This window comes from Bombina bombina, chromosome 7 (genome assembly GCF_027579735.1).
Source record: "Bombina bombina isolate aBomBom1 chromosome 7, aBomBom1.pri, whole genome shotgun sequence".
Lineage (NCBI taxonomy): Eukaryota > Metazoa > Chordata > Amphibia > Anura > Bombinatoridae > Bombina > Bombina bombina.
Window position 1 is genome coordinate 259,746,309 of NC_069505.1, and position 24,983 is coordinate 259,771,291.

At 40.5% G+C, this 24,983-nt stretch overlaps 1 protein-coding gene across 1 annotated transcript in view; it reads left to right on the plus strand.

Moving 5' to 3' along the window:
• The window catches only part of COL7A1 (collagen type VII alpha 1 chain), a 398,512-nt gene that overhangs the window by 83,911 nt on the left and 289,618 nt on the right, over positions 1 to 24,983 (plus strand). The window contains exons 10-14 of the mRNA XM_053689357.1: positions 5,425 to 5,574; positions 8,397 to 8,516; positions 11,230 to 11,376; positions 12,599 to 12,715; positions 19,073 to 19,225. Coding sequence (XP_053545332.1) covers positions 5,425 to 5,574; positions 8,397 to 8,516; positions 11,230 to 11,376; positions 12,599 to 12,715; positions 19,073 to 19,225 — 687 coding nt within the window. The remainder of the gene's footprint in view (positions 1 to 5,424; positions 5,575 to 8,396; positions 8,517 to 11,229; positions 11,377 to 12,598; positions 12,716 to 19,072; positions 19,226 to 24,983) is intronic.

A 24,983-nucleotide genomic window follows, 5' to 3' on the forward strand; every position in this document is an offset into this window, starting at 1 on the left:
TCACCTCCCCTCCTATCAACTTGTAAAATTCCCCTGGTAGTCCGTCTGGTCCTGGCGTTTTGTCTAGAGGTAGGGACTTAATGGCTCGCAACGTCTCCGTCTCTGTGTTGGGTGCATTTAAGAGTGTCAAGTGCTCGTCTGATATTTGAGGGGTGTGTATGGAGTCCCAAAACGCTGCTTGTTTTGTTTTATCCACGGTCTGTCCAGAGTAGAGCGTCTGATAATAGTCTATGAATGCTGTGTGGATTCCCGCCGTTGTTGTGCATATGGAGTTCTTCACTTTGATTGCCCCTATACATTTATTAGGTTTAGCTAGTTGTGTAAGTCTGGCTAGGAACCTACCCGTCTTGCTACCATGCCTGTAGAATTTGGCCTGCGTAATTGTCATTTCCCTGATTGCGTTTTGATGTAGTGTCATGTCTCTATGCTTTTTTGCTTCTATGTACTTCTGTTTTGTGAGTTGGTTAGGGTGTCTCAAGTATTTGTTCCTAGAGCTAATGAGCCTGCGCAGCATCTCCTCAATTCTATTCTTTCTCTGTTTTAGTTTGCCAGCCGAGTAGGAGGTGATGACACCTCTCATTACCGCTTTACTTGCCTCCCAGAATAAGAGTGTGCCCTGCGCATGTGTAGCATTTAGTGTTTCATATGCTTTCCACTCCCCCATAAGCCATCTCTTAAAATTGATGTCTCCATAGAGGTAAGATGGGAACCTCCATCTACGAGGCCCCTCTCTCGCTGGTGTTAGCCTGATTTTTAGCGTAATTGGTGCGTGATCTGATATTGTCGCTACATCTATGTCAGTGTCTGTGATAAGTGGCCCCAAAGCGTCTGATGTCAGAAATAGGTCAATCCTGGAGAGGGTATGTTTAGCTAAAGTGTGACATGTGAAGTTTTGTTCTTCTGGGTGTCTGTCTCTCCAGATATCCGTTAGTTTCAGCGCATGTTTGAATTTAGAGAGAATTTGTGAGTCCCTTCTAGCATTGTGATGTTTTGAATGTTGGGAGGTGTGCATACTGGGATCCCTGTATCTGTCCGCTGGTGTCTGAGGTGCTATGTTGAAGTCCCCTCCCAATATCAGGGGAGCATCTGCGAATCTCAATATCTCCCTATGGAAGTCTATCCAAAAGTCTCTCTTATTAGTGTGGGGACCATATACTCCTCCAATCATTGTCTCTTTGCTCCCTATTCTAAGCTTTATGAGGACGTATCTGCCCTGTGTGTCTACTAGTTGTTTGTCTATATGGTAGTCTAGATTTTTCCTAAAAAGAATTGCTACTCCTCTGGCCCGCTTTTCCCCATATGTGGTGTGAATGACTTCTCCTACCCAACCTTGTTTCAGTTTCTGGTGCTCTACACTAGACAGGTGTGTCTCTTCCAGTATCGCTATATCTGTGTGATGGTTTTTGAGGTATTTGAGAATGGCTTTCCGTTTTATGGGTGAGGTGATACCCCCCACATTCCATGAGACAATTTTCATGATAAGCAATGGTAGTGTGATGCTTAGGTATAAATGATATGTGGTGAGCATATGGTGTAGGGGATCTGTCCTGGGTACTCACGGTTAGCCGGCTGCGGGAGAGGATGATGCCCCCTCAGTACTGGGTTAATTTCTCAGATACACCTTGACAGACCTGTACACGAAAGAGAAAGTCAACAGTTCAATACCATGCCCTGTCTAGTAAACGTTATTTCAATCAGTTATCCAAACAGTTCACAGACTAAATTGAAAACCAGTATTTGAGTCTTGATGGTAAAATATAGCACAAAAACAAATAAACAAATAAACGAATATACTCCACAAAGCCCCAACAGCCCTCCCCCCCCCCCCCCCAACTTGAAAAGAACAGTTAGGTAGTGGAATAAACCACTCAGAGTCTTTAACGGCCCTCCATATGGCCGAAATAGTAACTTAGATTATACTTATTATATCGTCCGCCCGGACTATACATGCTGGTTTCAGGTCTCTTCTTCTTCTTCCTGATGCGGTCTCTGCACTGTTCCTGTGGCAGTTCCTGATCTCTCCAGGAATAGCTGGAGATGTTTGGGTGAGTCAAAAAACTGAGGGCCTTGGGCTGTTTGTATTCGCAGTCGAGCTGGGTACAGGAGAGCCACCGACTCTCCGCGGGCAATCAGATCTCTGCAATATGGCGAGAATTCCCTCCTTTTCTTAGCCACCTCTGCTGAGTAGTCTTGGAAAATATATATTTTCTTTCCTTCATACATGAGTGATGGTATTTGTCTATATGCCCTTATCAGCATCATTTTGTCTTTGAAATTTAAGTAGCGCACCATGATTTGCCTCGGACCTTGATTAGATGTTCCCTCGCGTTGAGGGGCTCCTATTCTGTGCACTCTTTCTGCAACACATGGTATACTGGAGGCAGGAAATTTAAGCAGGTCAGGGAGAATGTTTTCAACAAAGTCCATTAGCGCTTTAGGTGGGACAGACTCTGGGACCCCCACAATACGAATGTTGTTCCGTCGTGAACGGTTTTCCAAATCGTCCAGTTTAGTTAGCAGCATTTTATTTTGTTTCTGTAGCGTGGAGAGCGCTGATGAGGCTTCCCTGTGTCTCTCCTCTCCCTCCGCCACTCTCTGTTCTACATTCTGTAATTGGGATGAGAAGGCCTTGAAATCTGTGGAAAGCGTGTCTACCCCTGTTTGCAGTTGTTCAATTTTTGGCAGGAACAGTGCTGAGAGTTGCGCAACTATAGGGTGTGTATCTTGGGTGAGTTCTGAGGTGTCTCCTTGCGGGTGCGAGTCTCCCTGAGTTTCCGCCTGATGCTTTTGGCGTCTATCCGGTTGTTTCTGTCTCCCTGCCATTTTATCAGTCTTTTTGTTATAAGGTGGGAAATACTTTTGCATACAAGCAGCTCTTGTGATTTAGAAGTAATACAGAGATTATAGCGACCTTCACTAGTTAGGGCAGGACAAACATAGCTGAATAAGTGGAGGGCCTCTGAGGATGTGGGGGGGTACAAGGGCCTCCGGCGCTGGTCTAGTGTGCCATGCTGAGGATGAAGTTACTTATGTGAAAATAGGTTAGAGTTGGAGGCTTTTTTTGTTTATTTTTCAGTGTCTGGGGCTGCTTCAATGATCTGTTTTAGGGAGATAAATATCCTCCGGAAAGAAACAGGGGGGAAGCCACGGGCAGCACTCTGTCACATAACTTCTGTCTCTTTTCTCTGCTGATGTGCTATCTAGAGCTATGCCTGGGTGGATCGTGCTCCCTGCTTTATTTGCGGGATTATAACAGTCTATGGACCCTCTCTGGGGCGCGACTAACAAAGGTTGGCCTTATCGGTATTTCCCTCTTGCCTGTTGTTGCTCGTTTAATTTATCCCTTCTAGGTTCTAAGATGTCCTGACACTTGTTAGGCCCCAAGATGGCGCTTGTTCCCGCGCCTTGCCCAGGGTCAGTCACTAGGCCCCGTTACGGTTGTGCCCCCTTTTCTTGTCTTATGTTTATTGGGGGAGATCTGAGCCCCCCTGACTTACGGACCGCTCTGGAGTTCTCCGGTCTCCTCTTTGTGCTGCCGCGACAGCGCTGCTTTCCACTGCCCGGTGGATCTTCGTTCTGTGGCCCCTCCGGTAGTGGAGCGAGATGACAGCTCCTCACACTGTAGTACTCCGGCAGTCTACCGGTTGAAGTGCTGCCTAGGAGAAATGTGTTGGGGTACTTTGGGGACCAAAAAGATCCTTTTCTTTGCACAAGCCGCACGGAGCTCTGCTGAAGTGCGACTTGTTGCTCTGCCCGCCCACAGGAAGTCGGGGTTAATCCATTTATTATAGTAGCGGTGAGCTCCGGTCGTCAGATTAGGGGTTAATAATTGAAGTTAGGTGTCGGCGATGTTAGGGAGGGCAGATTAGGGGTTAATACTATTTATGATAGGGTTAGTGAGGCGGATTAGGGGTTAATAACTTTATTATAGTAGCGCTCAGGTCCGCTCGGCAGACTAGGGGTTAATAAGTGTAGGCAGGTGTCGGCGACGTTGTGGGGGGCAGATTAGGGGTTAATAAATATAATCTAGGGGTCGGCGGTGTTAGGGGCAGCAGATTAGGGGTACATAGGGATAACGTAGGTTGCGGCGGTTTACGGAGCGGCAGATTAGGGGTTAAAAAAAATATGCAGGGGTCAGCGATAGCGGGAGCGGCAGATTAGGGGTTAATAAGTGTAAGGTTAGGGGTGTTTAGACTCGGGGTACATGTTAGGGTGTTAGGTGCAGACGTAGGAAGTGTTTCCCCATAGGAAACAATGGGGCTGCGTTAGGAGCTGAACGCTGCTTTTTTGCAGGTGTTAGGTTTTTTTCAGCTCAAACAGCCCCATTGTTTCCTATGGGGATATCGTGCACAAGCACGTTTTTGAGGCTGGCCGCGTCCGTAAGCAACTCTGGTATCGAGAGTTGCATTTGCGGTAAAAATGCTCTACGCTCCTTTTTTGGAGCCTAACACAGCATTTGTTTGAACTCTCGATACCAGAGTTAAATTTATGGTGCGGCCAGAAAAAAACCCGCGGAGCGTTAACAGCCCATCTACCACCAAACTCCAAATCTAGGCCTTAGTGATTAGCAAATTCATGTTATGTCAATATAATGCAAGAAGTATAGTAATACAATTAGCTTCACTATTTCCTAGTTTACTACAGCAATAACTATTGTTCTCATATACTTTATGCAAAGCAAAATATAAAGGAGGTTTTATAAAATACCAAGCACAATAATAAACGCACAAAACTCTGTGTGAAGCAGTCTGGGGATAAGAAAGTATAAAAAGAACCATTGGTGTTGTAGAAACGTTTATTTTACACAAAGGGATTTATTTATCACAAACCGAATGCCCCTGTTTAAACCGCTGCTTCCTAAATCGTTGTTCCACCAGGGTGATTGATAAGCCCAGCAGCAACCAATCTCACAAGGGCAGGGGGCGGTATTGCTCAAATGTTAGCTCGTGCAATGCTTAATATGGGGAGCAAATGCACTTCACAATCTGTGATCAAATGCGAACAGGTTATTATTATTATTATCAATTATCCGTAGTGCTGGGTACAAAGGTAGGAGGAGTAAACTATAACAAACATTTGTGGTAAGGTACATAACAGAATCAAAAAGCAAGTTTGCACAGGAGGGTGAGGTTCCTGCTCCGGAGAGCTTACAGTCTACAGGTAGGGGTTGCGGTGACATAAGCTACCGCCCCCCCCAACCGGTGACATAAGCTACCGCCCCCCCCCCACCCAGTGACATAAGCTACCGCCCCCCCCCCCCCCCCACAGTGGCTTTATTCCTGCAGTGCCCTATTACAGAGAGCATCAGCAGAAGTACATGGCTCACTGTGATGATGATTTATAGCTCATACAGTGTCACAGCAACAAACATGTGCCACAATGTGATGTGTATTACTCATGTGTGTTATTTTTTCTGGTTCTCAGGAGATGGAAGGACGACGGAGAAGACTCTAAGTGGCAGCGCTTTATCAGACACCCTGAGTGACCTGAGACCCAACACTGAATATACCCTGACCCTCACCCCTCAATACCAGCGGCAGACTGGCACCCCTACCACCATTACTGGGCGCACTCGTAAGTTTAATATGTTCTGTTACAGTATATGTGTCAACATATTTATATTAGCTTGTGCACACCTTACATTCATTTTTACCTTGGCATTTAATATAATAAAAATATTAACTGTTCTTATCGCACGTTAAGGCAATGCGGCCCTTCTTAAATAAGGCACTGACAGGGATTAAAGGGATAGTCTAGTCAAAATTAAAGTTTCATGATTCAGATAGAACAGGCAATTTTAAGCAACTTTCTAATTTACTCCTATTATCATTGTCTTCATTCTTTTTGTATCTTTATTTGAAAAAGAAAGAATGTAAGCTTAGGAGCAGGCCCATTTTTGGTTTAGCACCTGGGTAGTGCTTTCTGATTGGTGTCTAAATGTAGCCACCAATTGATAATAGGAGTAAATTATAAAGTTGCTTAAAACTGTATGCTCTATGGGAATCATGAAAGTTTAATTTTGACTAGACTATTCCTTTAAAGGCGTAGGGCCTTATAATCTAGCTCTCTACTTGGGCACAAGTATTTAATAAGTCTTGTCAGTACTAAGAGGTACCTCAGAAAAATGTAGAAAGGCAAATTTTAGCATGAGAGCTGTTTATCTTGCTATACAGGTTCTGTATCTTAAAGGGACACAAAACCCAATTTTTTTCTTTCATGATTCGGATAGAGCATGCAATTTTAAGCAACTTTCTAATTTACTCCTATTATCGATTTTTCTACGTTCTCTTGTTATCTTTATTTAAAAAGCAGGAATGTGATGCATAGGAGCCGGACCATTTTTGGCTTAGAACCTGGGTTATGCTTGCTTATTGGTGGGTAAATGTCAGCCTCCAACAAGCAAGCTCTATCCATGGTGCTGAACCTAAAATGGGCTGGATGCTAAGATTTACATTCCTGCTTTTAAAATAAAGATAGCAAGAGAACGAAGAAAAATTCACAATAGGAGTAAATTAGAAAGTTGCTTAAAATTGCTGCTTTATCTGAATCATGAAAGAAAAAATTTGGTTTTAGTGTCCCTTTAAGGGAATACGCCTACATTACAATGTGATGCTCAAATAACCCCCAAAGATTTTTGTTGGAACCTTTATTTTAAATTGTATTCTCTATCTGAATCATGAAAGAAAACATTTGAGTTCCATGTCCCTTTAAAAGAAAGTGCCTTGTATTGTTTTATTCTGAATTAGACAAGATGAATTTACTGTTGTATACCTGTCACCTTCTCTTAGTGTGACCCAGCATCAGGAACATCATTGACATTAGTGGTACAACATTGTATATCATGTATATCAGTAGTCCAGCACCTGTGTGGTTTTACAAACGAGTGCACTACAATTCCACTACAATTCCTGGAATAATCATTACTAATATAAACACAATACAGCAGCATTCCACTGTAGAATATCCAAAACTTTATCGCATATCCAGAACCACAAAAAACAATATTTTGGGATACAGTTCTGACATGATTAAGAGCCCTGAAACATTGTGATTGTTTTAAGGTCTCGGCTATGAAATAAAGTTTTGGTTATTTGTACAGTGATGCTCTATTGTGTTTATATTAGTGGTGGCGCACGCTGTGGTGGCTTTGTAGTTTGCCAGGCTCAAGGGAAGGTCATACATTATTAAAGGGACAGTCAACACTAAAATTGTTATTGTTTAAAAAGATACATAATGCCTTTACTACCCATTCCGCAGCTTTGCACAACCAACATTATTATATTAATATACTTTATAACCTCTAAATTTCTGCCTCTTTCTGAACCACTACAGACAGCCTCTTATCACATGCTTTTTTATTAGTTTTTCACAACAGGAGACTGCTAGTTTGTGTGGGCCAAATAGATAACATTGTGCTCTCTCCTGTGGAGTTATTTAAGAGTTAGCACAACACAGTACTAAATAGTCGTGATTAGGGGGCTGACAGAAGAGGCTTAGATAGAAGGTAATCACAGAGGTACGCTGTGTAACGCTACAGACACCTATACTTAGGTTTCTATCCAAAACAAATTATTTTGGGAACAAAGCAAGTTTGATAATAGAGTTAAATTTGAAACTTTTAAAAAAAGGTTTGCTCTGTCTGAATCAAACAAGACACATTTTGGGTTTCATATTCCTTTAAATGTATTTCTCACAACAAAGACACTGTCACTAGACAATTAGTGATTGATACTTTGTATTAAAATGAACAAATAAAACACTTGTACAGCGTAAGAGTATCATGACATAGAATAACCCATCAAAATCTGCTCCCCCCAAATCCCGTAGCTCTATGCCAAATTATGCCCCTAACCTGTCTATCTCCCCAGACTTCTGTCAGCGAGTGAAACACAATGATAAGCACAGGCTGAGTTATACATTTGGCTAATGCAGACTCTTATTTTTGAATGAAGTGGTAGTGTCATGTTGAGCTGGGCAATCAGTATGGAGAAGAATCTGTACATGCAAGACCCTAGGCAGCTGCGTAATTGGCTTTATCATACAGCTGCCTCTGGTCATCTGCCCTAGTAGATCTAAAACCTTTCGGTAAGAAAATATAAATAGTTACACAATATAATGCATCTCAGCCTATATAAAACTTCTCACTAATAGCAACACTATGTAAAATAACATCTCACTACTACAAAAAAGACACATAATACAACAAATATTACATATGCTTTATATTGTGATAATGCTACTATTTATCATTATAATGCAGTAAGACACTTTCATTACTTGTTACTACGACATAGTAGCATTTCATCACTAAGCTTTATTCCAGGAGATACTGTATCCTTGTTACTCTATTGTCAGATATATAACTTTCTTGCCATTTCTGCTTCTTTTGCACTCAGAGAATATTGAAGCTCTTTCGGAGCTGTCTGTGCAGAATATCTCATCCCAGAGTATGACCATCACGTGGAGGCGTGTCGCTGGGGCCACCGGCTATCGTGTCTCTTGGGGATCACAATCAGGTAATAAATAGTAGAAAATGGCTGACCCGGGTATCTATGTAACGGCCTGGCCATAGATGGCTTGGAACCAAATTTTACATTTAATTATTTTACTTTGAACAAATTACTTTTTTCTTCTTTATTCGATAATTTATCTAATCTTGATAAACATAAAGATAGATAGACAGATAGAAATATATAGACGGACTGATCGATTGATCAATCGATAGATGATAGCTATACAGACAGATCAACAGATAGATAGACAAATATGGATAGATAGATAGATAGATAGATAGATAGATAGATATAAATTAACAGAAATAGAAAGAGAGACCCATCAATTAATAGGTAGAGAGAGACAGGCAAATATAGATAGACAGATAGATAGAAAGAAAGAAACAGAGATAGAGACCGATAGATCGAAAGAAAGAAACAGAGATAGACAGACCGATCGATAGATAGAACGATAGATAGATAGATAGATAGATAGATAGACATAGATAGCTATAGATAGATATAGACAGATAAACTACATAGGGACAGTACATTAATTTCGTAGTTGTGGTTATGGTTATGGAGAGAAGAGAGGTCCCCAGACCTGGTTGTACTGGGTCCTCTAACATAATTGTATTTGTAAATCAGATGATTTCCTCCTCTATCAGTCAGGCCATGGGTACAGCTGCTGTGCCACTTATTTAGCACATTGTTACCACTTACAATAACACACAAGAATGTGCATGCAGCTGTTGATAAACATAGAACTGTACCCCTGCAACTTGCCATGGTGCCAGCCATTGTTTTCATGGTTCACAGCACTTGTGTAGGGAGTTATTTGGCAATAGTTTAAAACAAAGTGATTTATAATAGATCAAAAAGAAAAAAACAAATAGGTAAAACACACACCACACAGTTGTCCTTAAATTACCTTTAAAGAACTGATACACTTTGGTCTTTACATAACATTCATTCTAAAGATCTAGAACACTTCTACAGTATTATTTTTAACCAATAGAAATCATGTCTACAACCAAAATACTAGAATCAAGTGATATGTGTGTCATTTATTTATAAACTGCTGGACACTGGAGATCAGAATGTAATGATAGTTCAAAAGTCAAACAGAATGATTAGTAAGGGTGCAATCTGATTGTCCAATGAAATTAAAGTCCCAATCATAAGCTCTCTGAGGTGGCACTGTAGATAAAACAAAACAAAGGAAAGTCACAACATGGTGTGGCCTATGTATAGTTTTCATAGAGCAAACCAGGAAGTGTATAAACTGAGCAGCACGAGAGAGTACATACAAAAGTCTCCTGATCTAACTTATCTTTCACATCTGGAAGTCCCAGGAGCTCCACATGACAAATGCTGGAGCAATCAAATATATAAATTCAGTCCAAAAAATGGCAAAAGATGTTCTGTAAGCCTGGAGCAAACTGCTGCAGAGTGTAATGAGCACAGTTCAGCAACCAAAAAGGATAATATCTAGATGTTCTGGCAGCAAAAGCTTAAACCTATAGCAATATCCAAAAGGCACATTCCAGTTAGACAAGCAGGGGTTTAAGGCAACAAAAGGTTAAACTGTACCAGTTTACAGTGAATGAGTAGGCTTATTACAGGGTTTATACACAGGTATTTTGGCAGCAATAATAACCATACCTAAAGTATGGACAGACTGACTCAATACATGTCACAGAGCGAGAGTATGGACAGACTGACTCAATACATGTCACAGAGCGAGAGTATGGACAGACTGACTCAATACATGTCACAGAGCGAGAGTATGGACAGACTGACTCAATACATGTCACAGAGCGAGACTATGGACAGACTGACTCAATACATGTCACAGAGCGAGAGTATGGACAGACTGACTCAATACATGTCACAGAGCGAGAGTATGGACAGACTGACTCAATACATGTCACAGAGCGAGAGTATGGACAGACTGACTCAATACATGTCACAGAGCGAGAGTATGGACAGACTGACTCAATACATGTCACAGAGCGAGAGTATGGACAGACTGACTCAATACATGGCATAGAGCGAGAGTATGGACAGACTTACTCAATACATGTCACAGAGCGAGAGTATGGACAGACTGACTCAATACATGTCATAGAGCTAGAGTATGGACAGACTGACTCAATGCATGTCACAGAACGAGAGTATGGACAGACTGACTCAATACATGTCACAGAGCGAGAGTATGGACAGACTGACTCAATACATGTCACAGAGCGAGAGTATGGACAGACTGACTCAATACATGTCACAGAGCGAGAGTATGGACAGACTGACTCAATACATGTCACAGAGCGAGAGTATGGACAGACTGACTCAATACATGTCACAGAGCGAGAGTATGGACAGACTGACTCAATACATGTCACAGAGCGAGAGTATGGACAGACTGACGCAATACATGTCACAGAGCAAGAGTATGGACAGACTGACTCAATACATTTCACAGAGCGAGAGTGAGTGAGAGCAGCTTTTAAAGTCAACACCAAGCAGCACCTATGGTAAGTTGCGAGATCATTGCACACAGTAAAATTTGTTCATGAAAGTGCCCGTAAAACATGGTTTCAAAACTTGCCTAATATTTTCTGAAAGACAATACAACATAAAGTAGAATTAAAAACAATCATCTTCATTTACAATTTATATGTAATTCTCATACAAGTGTCTCCTTAGTAGTGTCTGAGCATTTTATTTCTGTTCCCAGGCGAGGACATAAAGGATTTTGATGTAGATGCCGACAAGAATTCATATTTCATACAAAACCTTTTGCCGAACACAGAGTACACCATATCTGTAAGCGCCTTATATGGAGCCAATGAAGGACCCGCCGCTTCAACCAGAGTGAGAACAGGTAAAGCTGAGATTGACCAAGAAACATAATTTAGTGCTCTGTATGGGGTGCTATGTTATTTTTATGGTGAATATGCGACATGTATTAGTAGAGAGAGAGAGAGAAAAAAAGCACTATATAAGCATACTTCCCTAGTAGGTATGCGGTCAAACTACTACAAGATTCAAAATGTGGGGAGCCTGGACTATAAAACGTAACTTTTACTAGTCTATATAAAAACTAGGTCAATGTTAAAAACAGAAATAAAAAATAGATAACATCTATGAGGTCAGCACAATAAGGATAACTATCCCCATTTCCAAAAGATCCCTACATAGGCTATTCAGATGTTAATTATCCTTTCACTGAACAACTTGGAAATTATTTAAAACCACTGGGTGTTTCTGCACTTAACCTCCTATAATTGTATAAAGAACGCAATTGTATATACAATGAAACGTCAGCCCTAGTATATTGTACTAGAGTAAAAACAATCAACGCTATAGTACCTGTTGCTAAATGTATTTCCCCTGGTCACATGATATATGCCAGATAAACTGTAACACAAAACAAAGAGCTGTGGTGGGAGGAAGGAATATACTGAGGAATACCAGTCCATATTTAAAGCCACTTAGAGGCCGATTTATTAAAGTGCGGACAAACATAATACGATGTAGTGTATCATGTCCGCTGTACATCGATAAATGCAGACAGCGTATGCTGTCGGCATTTATCATTGCACAAACAGTTCTTGTGAACTGCTTGTGCAATGCCACCCCCTGCTGATTTGCGGCCAATCGGCCCATGCAGGGGGTGTCAATCAACCCAATCGTATAGGATCGGGTGGATTGATGTCCACAGCCTCAGAGCAGGCAGACAAGTTATGGAGAAGCAGTCTTTAGTCCGCTGCTTCATAACTGCTGTTTCCGGCGAGCCTGAAGGCTCACGCAGAAACAGGGGTATCGGGGGCCATTCGGCCCTTGATAAATCAGCCCCCTAGTGTAAAAATATGCAATATTGGCATTTCAAGAGAATAAGTGGCTTTAAAGTGAATGTCAATTTTGATGCTAAATTGCCCGTTTTTTTAAAAATTTGATTAAAAACAGGGGCACTTTAATTTATCAAAATTTACATTTCACTCCTGTTGTGAAAAAAAACTTACCTTTTAATCTTCACATACTTAGCATATCTAGCTTCAAAACCTTTTTCTTTATCTTATGGACAAAGTGTTTTTCTCTCCCAGAATCAGGAATAGTGCAAGTACTGAAAACCTTCGCCAGCAGCCCCAATACAATCCAGTTGACGTGGAACATTATCCCAGAAGCCACAGGCTATCGACTGGAATGGAGAAGAGTTAGGGGTAAGTATATTATTGACTATACCCTACCAAGGGAGTTGGGTGGCTGGGCAAAGTAAGACTGACATAAACATTAGAGGAGCTGTTAAAAATGATTTTACTGAATAATTGTTGGATATCCAAAGATTACAAGATCTTGTGAAATTATTTGAATTATTACAATATTATCCAGCAAATATTTCAATTGGTTGACTTGTTAGCAGCTGTAAGGATGCACAGTGAGCAGAGAATATATGGGTATGCCCTGTGCACCAGTATTTTAAGCACTGAGTCTGGGGAGTTCAAGCAATAACTGCACAACAGACACTGCAGTGGTTATATGTAATGTAAGCACTACCTTACTAATAGGGAGTGAGGACAAGAAATAACTGTACAACAGATACTGCAGTGGTTATATGTAATGTTAGCACTACCTTAATGATGGGGGGGTGAGTACAAGTAATGAGGCCACAACAGACACTGCAGTGGTTATATGTAATTTAAGCGCTACTAATAGGGGGTGAGTACAAGTAATAACTGCACAACAGGCACTGCAGTAGTTATATGTAATGTAAGCACTACCTTACTGATAGGGGGGTGAGTACAAGAAATAACCGTACAAAAGACACTGCAGTGTTTATATGTAATGTAAGCACTACATTACTGATAGGGGGTGAGTACAAGCAATAACTGCACAACAGACACTGCAGTGGTTATATGTAATGTAAGCACTACCTTACTGATAGGGGGTGAGTAGAAGTAATAACTGTACAACAGATATTGCAGTGGTTATATGTAATGTAAGCACTACCTTACTGATAGGGGGCGAGGACAAGAAATAACTGTACAACAGATACTGCAGTGACTATATATAATGTTAGTACTACCTTAATGATGGGGGGGGTGAGTACAAGAAATAACCGTACAACAGACACTGCAGTGTTTATATGTAATGTAAGCACTACATTACTGATAGGGGGTGAGTACAAGTAATAACTGCACAACATACACTGCAGTGGTTATATGTAATGTAAGCACTACCTTACTGATAGGGGTGAGTACAAGTAATACCTGCACAACAGACACTGAAGTGGTTATATGTAATGTAAGCACTGTCTTACTGATAAGGGGTAAGTACAAGAAAAAATAGATACTGTAGTGGTTACTGCAGTTGTTATATGTAATGTAAGCACTACCTTACTGATATGGGGGTGAGTACAAGTAATAACTGCACAACATATACTGCAGTGGTTATATGTAATGTAAGCACTACCTTACTGATAGGGGGATGAGTACAAGAAATAACTGTACAACAAACACTGCAGTGGTTATATGTAATGTAAGCACTACCTTACTGATAGGGGGTGAGTAGAAATAATAACTGCACAACAGACACTGCAGTGGTTATATTAGAACAAATGCAATCCGCACTTCACCTTTGAGAATTCTCAATATCACAAAAAAAAGTTCATAAGCACCGGTGCAACACTTCATAAGGCTACCCTCTGTGCCTCAAAGAACATAGGAATACAGACACAAAGTGGCACATGGTATAAAGGCTATACCTTTTTATTAGAGCAACGTTTTGGGGCTCCTGCCCCTTTCTCAAGCTGATTACAAATGCAAAAAACACTTCCTTTATAGGCCTAACATAAAACAGGTAACACATAGGAGGGGCTAGCAAAAAATGACATCATCACAACTCCTTTTACAAAGAAGAAAAAGACTTTAACATTAACCCTATATTGATTATGTGTGTATTAGGTTCCCTGATTAAAAACAATTGCAGCAAATCACCCACCATTTTAAGTATATTAATAAACATGATTTCACAGGCTGTAAATTTCAAAATTAATTTCAAATTAATGGAAGTAAATCAAATTCCCTATTGAGCCCCTTAGGAAACATACTATTAAGGCGCTAGATCCATTTTGCTTCCCTTTTGAGTAAATCCCTATCTCTGTCCCCCCTCTTGGTTTTTTGGGGGCACTATCTATTACAAGATACCTTAATTGGTTGGCCTGATGTCCCATTTCTGCAAAGTGTGCTGGTACTGGGAGGTGTAACATTTTATCACTACGTATGGTCGACTTATGTTGGCAAATGCGATCTCTTATTCTTTGGGTCATCTCACCTATGTATAAGAGCCCACATGGACACTTTACCGCATACACAACATAAGTCGAACTACACGTGTAATAACCCTTGATATTATATTTTTTCCCTGTGTACGGGTGGGAAATGACACCACCTTTAATAATGTTATTACATTGGGCACAACCCAAACACAGAAATGTACCATGTTTTGGGGTTCCAAAAAATGTTCTATTCTGGACATTAGTTGTGGGCATTGCATGGACCAACTTGTTGCCTATAGTATGTCCTCTACGGTACGAGGCTCTGGGATACTCCTGAAACTCCTTGATCTCTGGGCAGGCTTCCTTTAACAGAAACCAATTCCTTTTAATAATGCTAAACACTGTCCTGCTCATTATGTTATAAGAACTTACAAAGTTTAATCTGTTTGGGTTTATCATTTCACTTCTGACAGGGGTCTTTAGTGTTTCCTCAACTTCCTCTAGCTCCTGTGGGCTATAGCCTCTCTTGACAAATTTCTCCTTCATATCTCTGGATCTGGTTTCCTTAGTGTCAGGATCTGTCACAATTCTGTCTACTCTGAGCAATTGTGATTTGGGCACACTCTGAAAGACTCTAGGCGAATGAAAACTACTTCTATGTAGCAGGGTGTTCCTGTCTGTAAGTTTAACAATCAAATCCGTTGTTAACCTGCCATTATTTTTGAGGACCATAGTGTCCAAGAATTCCACCTTGTTTTTGTCAAGTTTACTACTAAACCTCAAAAAGGGAATAGCATTTGCAGTGGTTATATGTAATGTTAGCACTACCTTACTGATAGGGGGGGGGGGGGGGGTTGTAAAAGTAATAATTACACAACAGTGTAATGTAAGCACTACCTTACTTATAGGGGGATAAGTACAAGTAATAACTGCACCACAGACACTGCAGTGCTTATATGTAATGATAGCACTACCTTACTGATAGGGGGGGTGAGTACAAGTAATAACTGTACAACAGACACTGCAGTGGTTATATGCAATGTTAGCACTACCTTACTTATAGGGGGTGAGTACAAGTAATAACTGCACAACAGACACTGCAGTGGTTATATGTAATGAAAGCACTACCTTACTGATAGGGGGGTCAGTAGAAGTAATAACTGTACAGCAGACACTGCAGTGGTTATATGTAATATTAGCACTACCTTACTGAAAGGGGGGTGAGTACAAGTAATGACTGCACAACAGATACTGCAGTGGTTATATGTAATGTTAGCACTACCTAACTGATAGGGGGTAAGTACAAATAATAACTGCACAACAGATACTGCAGTGGTTATATGTAATGAAAGCACTACCTTACTGATAGGGGGTGAGTACAATAAATACCTGTACAACAGATACTGAAGTGGTTATATGTAATGTAAGCACTACCTTACTGATAGGGGTGAGTAGAAGTAATAACTGCGCAACAGACACTGCAGTGGTTATATGTAATGTTAGCACTACCTTACTGAAAGGGGGGGGGGGGGGTGAGTACAAGTAATAATGCCACAACAGACACTGCAGTGGTTATAGGTAACTTAAGCGCTACTGATAGGGGGGTGAGTACAAGTAATAACTGCACAACACACACTGCAGTTGTCATGTGTAATGTAAGCACTACCTTACTTATAGGGGGGTGAGTAGAAGTAATAACTGTACAACAGAAACTGCAGTGGTTATATGTAATGTTAGCGCTACCTTCACTACCTTACTGATAGGGGGTGAGTACAAGAAATAACTGTACAACAGACACTGCAGTGGTTATATGTAATGTTAGCACTACCTTACTGATAGGGGGTGAGTACAAGTAATAACTGCACAACATACACTACAGTGGTTATATGTAATGATAGCACTACCTTACTGATAGGGGTGAGTACAAGTAATAACTGTACAACAGACACTGCAGTGGTTATATGCAATGTTAGCACTACCTTACTTATAGGGGGTGAGTACAAGTAATAACTGCGCAACAGACACTGCAGTGGTTATATGTAATGAAAGCACTACCTTACTGATAGGGGGGTGAGTAGAAGTAATAACTGTACAACAGACACTGCAGTGGTTATATGTAATGAAAGCACTACCTTACTGAAAGGGGGGTGAGTACAAGTAATGACTGCACAACAGATACTGCAGTGGTTATATGTAATGTTAGAACTTCCTTACTGATAGGGGGTAAGTACAAGTAATAACTGCACAACAGATACTGCAGTGGTTATATGTAATGTAAGCAGTACGTTACTGATAGGGGGTAAGTACAATAAATACCTGTACAACAGATACTAAAGTGGTTATATGTAATGTAAGCACTACCTTACTGATAGGGGCAGGGCCAGATTTACCATTAGGCAGAGTAGGCATGTGCCTACAGGCCCCTTCCATAGAGGGGCACATGTCACTCTGCTCTATATGCTTTTTCTGCACACTTCTGTGGCTCTGCCCTCACTTGCCCTAAACAAAGATGGTCGCCATGCTGGCTGGTCCGTTTCTCCAGTGAATTTGGACAGAGCAGCCAGAGCGGCCTGAGAGTTAGTGTGTGGTGGTTGGTTCTTTTATGGGGAGTGAAGGTGAGTGACTATTTGGGTGCTATTACAGAATGCTCTTAGTGCACAGTGGGCATGTATCAGCTGCAGCAGCTGTGAAAATGACAGATTGTACAGTCAGAGGGAAGTCTTTCATATAAAATACCATAGGTTATGAATATTATTGCTAAAATGTGAAATTCCAGGGCTGTTGCACAGGATAAACACACTTTAAAAAAACAACTGACCCTTGGCTTGGTCAGCAAAGTTTCTAAATGAAGCCCCAGTCTAGACAACCTGTACTTTTTTTGTATAAATTATATATAAAAAAATACTGTTCAACTGGAATCTCATGATACTGGGCAAATACTGTCTGGAGTGGCAAAATTAGCAGCTGCTGTAAAAAAAATCATAATTCTATAAAGTTTTAGGCTGTATCTATAGGTTCATACATGTGAACCGGGAGCACATGGGGGGAGATTTAGATTTTGGTGCCTACAGTCAACTGGGCTGTAAATCCGACCCTGGATAGGGGGGTGAGTACAATAACTGTACAACAGATATTGCAGTGGTTATATGTAATGTAAGCACTACCTTACTGATAGGCAGGTGAGTACAAGAAATAACTGTACAACAGATACTGCAGTGGTTATATGTAATGTCAGCACTACCTTACTGATAGGGATGAGTACAAGTAATGACTGCACAACAGATACTGCAGTGGTTATATGTAATGTAAGCACTACCTTACTGATAGGGGGGTGAGTACAAGAAATAACTGTACAACAGATACTGCAGTGGTTATATGTAATGTAAGCACTATCTTACTGATAGGGGAATGAGTACAAGAAATAACTGTACAACAAACATTGCAGTTGTTATATGTAATTTAAGCACTACTGATAGAGGGGTGAGTACAAGTAATAACTGCACAACAGATATTGCAGTGGTTATATGTAATGAAAGCACTACCTTACTGATAGGGGGGGTGAGTACAAGAAATAACTGCATAACAGATACTGCAGTGGTTATACGTAATTAAACACTACCTTACTGATAGGCGGGTGAGTACAAGAAATAACTGTACAACAGATACTGCAGTGGTTATATGTAATGTAAGCACTACCTTACTGATAGGGGGTGAGTACAAGTAATAACTGTACAATAGATACTGCAGTGGTTATATGTATTGTAAGCACTACCTTACTGATAGGGGGTGAGTACAAGTAATAACTGCACAACAGACACTGCAGTGGTTATATGTAATGTTAGCGCTACCTTACTGATAGGGGGTGAGTAGAAGTAATAACTGTACAACAGATATTGCAGTGGTTATATGTAATGTAAGCACTACCTTACTGATAGGGGGTGAGTACAAGTAATAACTGCACAACAGCCACTGCAGTGGTTATATGTAATGTTGGTACTACCTTACTGATAGGGGGTGAGTACAAGTAATGACTGCACAACAGATACTGGAGTGGTTATATGTAATGTTAGCGCTACCTTACTGATAGGGGGTGAGTAGTAATAACTGCACAACAGATACTGCAGTGGTTATATAGTGATTCATGGGGATACACGTTAAAGGAAACCTAGTGCCGTGACAGTGATCAAATATATTTATAATTCTGACACATAAAATTGTCCCACTTGGATTGGACAAATGTTTTTCTAACATGTGTGCACTGTATGTTCCTTTGTACGTCGCTGACTGTAACTCTGCTTTGTAGGTGGCGGTAAGGCCCCCCAGATAGTGAGATTATCGTCCACAACCAATAAATATGAGATCACTGGCCTGCGCCCCAGAACCGAGTATCGGATAACCCTCTTCACTCTGTATGACGGCAGAGAGGTGGCAACACCAGCGACTACTTCTCAGACAGGTGAGACAATGACATTCCCAGAAGTGCAGGGTTCCTCATACTCTCTCCTCTTTAGGCAACAGTGCTTTATAGTCTATAAGCTGTTTACTTACTATTAATGCTTATTGGGATAACTCCCACAGCTCTATTTGTAACAAGGAGCATACCAGCCTGATCAGAAAATGTGTGTTTATTCTGTACAGGAACGTATCTTGCATTGAAAAACACAAAAAAACCATAACCTACTTTTAAAAACAAAGTCCAGTGGTAAACCAGCAATAGGGTAGTTACCTCAGTGGTAATGGTGCACGGTGGATAAGCTGGCGACCTCCAGCTAACATATACAGCAAAACAAATGTTCCACAGCACCAAAGTATCTTCATATGTATCTTTTATTGAAGCATATCAACAGACAGGTATGCAACATTTCGAGATCACAGTCCCTTAATCATGCATACAGAACTATACATCTGTGTGTTATTTAAAGGTATGACCACCCAATCAACAATTTACAATTTAACACTTTCATATGCCAGTAACATTAACAGCAATTATACTGCCATGTACTGTTCACAATAAAATATTATTTCTTTCATGTAATTAGCAAGAGTCCATGAGCTAGTGACGTATGGGACACACATTCCCACCAGGAGGGGCAAAGTTTCCCAAACCTCAAAATGCCCACAAACACACCCCTCACCACACCCACAAATCAGTTTTACAAACTTTGCCTCCTATGGAGGTGGTGAAGTAAGTTTGTGCTAGATTCTACGTTGATATGCGCTCCGCAGCAGGTTGGAGCCCGGTTTTCCTCTCAGCGTGCAGTGAATGTCAGAGGGATGTGAGGAGAGTATTGCCTATTTGAATGCAGTGATCTCCTTCTACGGGGTCTATTTCATAGGTTCTCTGTTATCGGTCGTAGAGATTCATCTCTTACCTCCCTTTTCAGATCGACGATATACTCTTATATATACCATTTCCTCTACTGATTCTCGTTTCAGTACTGGTTTGGCTTTCTACTACATGTAGATGAGTGTCCTGGGGTAAGTAAGTCTTATTTTCTGTGACACTCTAAGCTATGGTTGGGCACTTTTATATAAAGTTCTAAATATATGTATTCAAACATTTATTTGCCTTGACTCAGGATGTTCAACGTTCCTTATTTCAGACAGTCAGTTTCATATTTGAGATAATGCATATGAATAAATCCTTTTTTCTTACCTTAAAATTTGACTTTTCCCTGTGGGCTGTTAGGCTCGCGTGGGCTGAAAATGCTTCATTTTATTGCGTCATTCTTGGCACAGACTTTTTTGGCGCAAACATTTTTTCTGTTTCCGGCGTCATACGTGTCATTTTTGACGTTTTTTTGCGCCAAAGGTGTCGGCGTTCCGGATGTGGCGTCATTTTGGCGCTAAAAAAATATGGGCGTCACTATTGTCTCCATATTATTTAAGTCTCATTATTTTGTGCTTCTGGTTGCTAGAAGCTTGTTCACTGGCATTTTTTTCCCATTCCTGAAACTGTCATTTAATGAATTTGATCAATTTTGCTTTATATGTTGTTTTTTCTATTACATATTGCAAGATGTCCCACGTTGAAGCTGAGTCAGAAGATACTTCTGGAAAATCCCTGCCTGGTGCTGGAGCTACCAAAGCTAAGTGTATCTGCTGTAAACTTTTGGTATCTGTTCCTCCAGCTGTTGTTTGTACTGTTTGTCATGACAAATTTGCTAATGCAGATAATATTTCCTTTAGTACTGTTACATTACCTGTTGCTGTTCCGTCAACATCTAATACTCAGAGTGTTCCTGATAACATAAGAGATTTTGTTTCTAAATCCATTAAGAAGGCTATGTCTGTTATTCCTCCTTCTAGTAAACGTAAAAAGTCTTTTAAAACTTCTCATTTTTCAGATGAATTTTTAAATGGACATCATCATTCTGATACTGATATTGGTTCTTCTGATTCAGAGGATTCTGTCTCAGAGGTTGATGCTGATAAATCTTCATATTTATTTAAAATGGAATTTATTCGTTCTTTACTTAAAGAAGTCCTAATTGCATTAGAAATTGAGGATTCTAGTCCTCTTGATACTAAATCTAAACGTTTAGATAAGGTTTTTAAATCTCCTGTAGTTATTCCAGAAGTTTTTCCTGTCCCTGCTGCTATTTCTGAAGTAATTTCCAGGGAATGGAATAATTTGGGTAATTCTTTTACTCCTTCTAAACGTTTTAAGCAATTATATCCTGTGCCATCTGACAGATTAGAATTTTGGGACAAAATCCCTAAGGTTGATGGGGCTGTCTCTACTCTTGCTAAGCGTACTTCTATTCCTACGGCAGATGGTACTTCCTTTAAGGATCCTTTAGATAGGAAAATTGAATCCTTTCTAAGAAAAGCTTACTTGTGTTCAGGTAATCTTCTTAGACCTGCTATATCTTTAGCGGATGTTGCTGCAGCTTCAATTTTTTGGTTAGAAGCTTTAGCGCAACAAGTAACAGATCATAATTCTCATAGCATTATTATTCTTCTACAACATGCTAATAATTTTATTTGTGATGCCATCTTTGATATCATTAGAGTTGATGTCAGGTATATGTCTCTAGCTATTTTAGCTAGAAGAGCTTTATGGCTTAAAACTTGGAATGCTGATATGTCTTCTAAGTCTACTCTGCTTTCCCTTTCTTTCCAGGGTAATAAATTATTTGGTTCTCAGTTGGATTCTATTATCTCAACTGTTACTGGAGGGAAAGGAACTTTTTTACCACTGGATAAAAAATCTAAAGGTAAATTTAGGTCTAATAATCGTTTTCGTTCCTTTCGTCACAACAAGGAACAAAAGCCTGATCCTTCATCCTCAGGAGCGGTATCAGTTTGGAAACCATCTCCAGTCTGGAATAAATCCAAGCCTTTTAGAAAACCAAAGCCAGCTCCCAAGTCCACATGAAGGTGCGGCCCTCATTCCAGCTCAGCTGGTAGGGGGCAGATTACGTTTTTTCAAAGAAATTTGGTTCAATTCCGTTCACAATCTCTGGATTCAGAACATTGTTTCAAAAGGGTACAGAATTGGCTTCAGATAAGGCTTCCTGCAAAGAGATTTTTTCTTTCCCGTGTCCCAGTAAACCTAGCGAAGGCTCAAGCATTTCTGAAATGTGTTTCAGATCTAGAGTTGGCTGGAGTAATTATACTAGTTCCAGTTCTGGAACAGGGGCTGGGGTTTTATTCAAATCTCTTCATTGTACCAAAGAAGGAGAATTCCTTCAGACCAGTTCTGGATCTAAAAATATTGAATCGTTATGTAAGGATACCAACATTCAAAATGGTAACTGTAAGGACTATCCTGCCTTTTGTTCAGCAAGAGCATTATATGTCCACAATAGATTTACAGGATGCATATCTGCATATTCCGATTCATCCAGATCACTATCAGTTTCTGAGATTCTTTTTCCTAGACAAGCATTACCAGTTTGTGGCTCTACCGTTTGGCCTAGCTACAGCTCCAAGAATTTTTACAAAGGTTCTCGGTGCCCTTCTGTCTGTAATCAGAGAACAGGGTATTGTGGTATTTCCTTATTTGGACGATATCTTGGTACTTGCTCAGTCTTCACATTTAGCAGAATCTCATACGAATCGACTTGTGTTGTTTCTTCAAGATCATGGTTGGAGGATCAATTTACCAAAAAGTTCATTGATTCCTCAGACAAGGGTAACCTTATTAGGTTTTCAGATAGATTCAGTGTCTATGACTCTGTCTTTGACAGACAAGAGACGTCTAAATTTGATATCAGTTTGTCGAAACCTTCAGTCACAATCATTCCCTTCGGTAGCTTTATGCATGGAAATTCTAGGTCTTATGACTGCAGCATCGGACGCGATCCCCTTTGCTCGTTTTCACATGCGACCTCTTCAGCTCTGTATGCTGAACCAGTGGTGCAGGGATTACACAAAGATATCTCAATTAATATCTTTAACACCGATTGTACAACACTCTCTGATGTGGTGGACAGATCACCATTGTTTAGTTCAGGGGGCTTCTTTGTTCTTCCGACCTGGACTGTAATTTCAACAGATGCAAGTCTGACAGGTTGGGGAGCTGTTTGGGGGTCTCTGACAGCACAAGGGGTTTGGGAATCTCAGGAGGTGAGATTACAGATCAATATTTTGGAACTCTGTGAAATTTTCAGAGCTCTTCAGTCATGGCCTCTTCTAAAGAGAGAATCGTTCATTTGTTTTCAGACAGACAATGTCACAACTGTGGCATACATCAATCATCAAGGAGGGACTCACAGTCCTCTGGCTATGAAGGAAGTATCTCGAATTCTGGTATGGGTGGAATCCAGCTCCTGTCTAGTTTCTGCGGTTCATATCCCAGGTATAGACAATTGGGAAGCGGATTATCTCAGCCGCCAAACGTTACATCCGGGTGAATGGTCTCTTCACCCAGAGGTATTTCTTCAGATTGTTCAAATGTGGGGACTTCCAGAAATAGATCTGATGGCCTCTCATCTAAACAAGAAACTTCCCAGGTATCTGTCCAGATCCAGGGATCCTCAAGCGGAAGCAGTGGATGCATTGTCACTTCCTTGGAAGTATCATCCTGCCTATATCTTTCCGCCTCTAGTTCTTCTTCCAAGCGTAATCTCCAAGATTCTGAAGGAATGCTTGTTTGTTCTGCTGGTAGCTCCAGCATGGCCTCACAGGTTTTGGTATGCAGATCTTGTCCGGATGGCCTCTTGCCAACCGTGGACTCTTCTGATAAGACCAGACCTTTTGTCGCAAGGTCCTTTTTTCCATCAGGATCTCAAATCCTTAAATTTAAAGGTATGGAGATTGAACGATTGATTCTTAGTCAAAGAGGTTTCTCTGACTCTGTGATTAATACTATGTTACATGCTCGTAAATCTGTATCTAGGGAGATATATTATAGAGTCTGGAAGACTTATATTTCTTGGTGTCTTTCTCATCATTTTTCCTGGCATTCTTTTAGAATTCCGAGAATTTTACAATTTCTTCAGGATGGTTTGGATAAAGGTTTGTCTGCAAGTTCCTTGAAAGGACAAATCTCTGCTCTTTCTGTTCTTTTTCACAGAAAGATTGCTAATCTTCCTGATATTCATTGTTTTGTACAAGCTTTGGTTCGTATAAAACCTGTCATTAAGTCAATTTCTCCTCCTTGGAGTTTGAATTTGGTTCTGGGGGCTCTTCAAGCTCCTCCGTTTGAACCTATGCATTCGTTGGACATCAAATTACTTTCTTGGAAAGTTTTGTTCCTTTTGGCTATCTCTTCTGCCAGATGAGTTTCTGAATTATCTGCTCTTTCTTGTGAGTCTCCTTTTCTGATTTTTCATCAGGATAAGGCGGTGTTGCGAACTTCTTTTAAATTTTTACCTAAGGTTGTGAATTCTAACAACATTAGTAGAGAAATTGTGGTTCCTTCATTGTGTCCTAATCCTAAGAATTCTAAGGAGAGATCATTGCATTCTTTGGATGTTGTTAGAGTTTTGAAATATTATGTTGAAGCTACTAAGAATTTCCGAAAGACTTCTAGTCTATTTGTTATCTTTTCCGGTTCTAGGAAAGGTCAGAAGGCCTCTGCCATTTCTTTGGCATCTTGGTTGAAATCTTTAATTCATCATGCTTATGTTGAGTCGGGTAAAACTCCGCCTCAAAGGATTACAGCTCATTCTACTAGGTCAGTTTCTACTTCCTGGGCGTTTAGGAATGAAGCTTCGGTTGATCAGATTTGCAAAGCAGCAACTTGGTCTTCTTTGCATACTTTT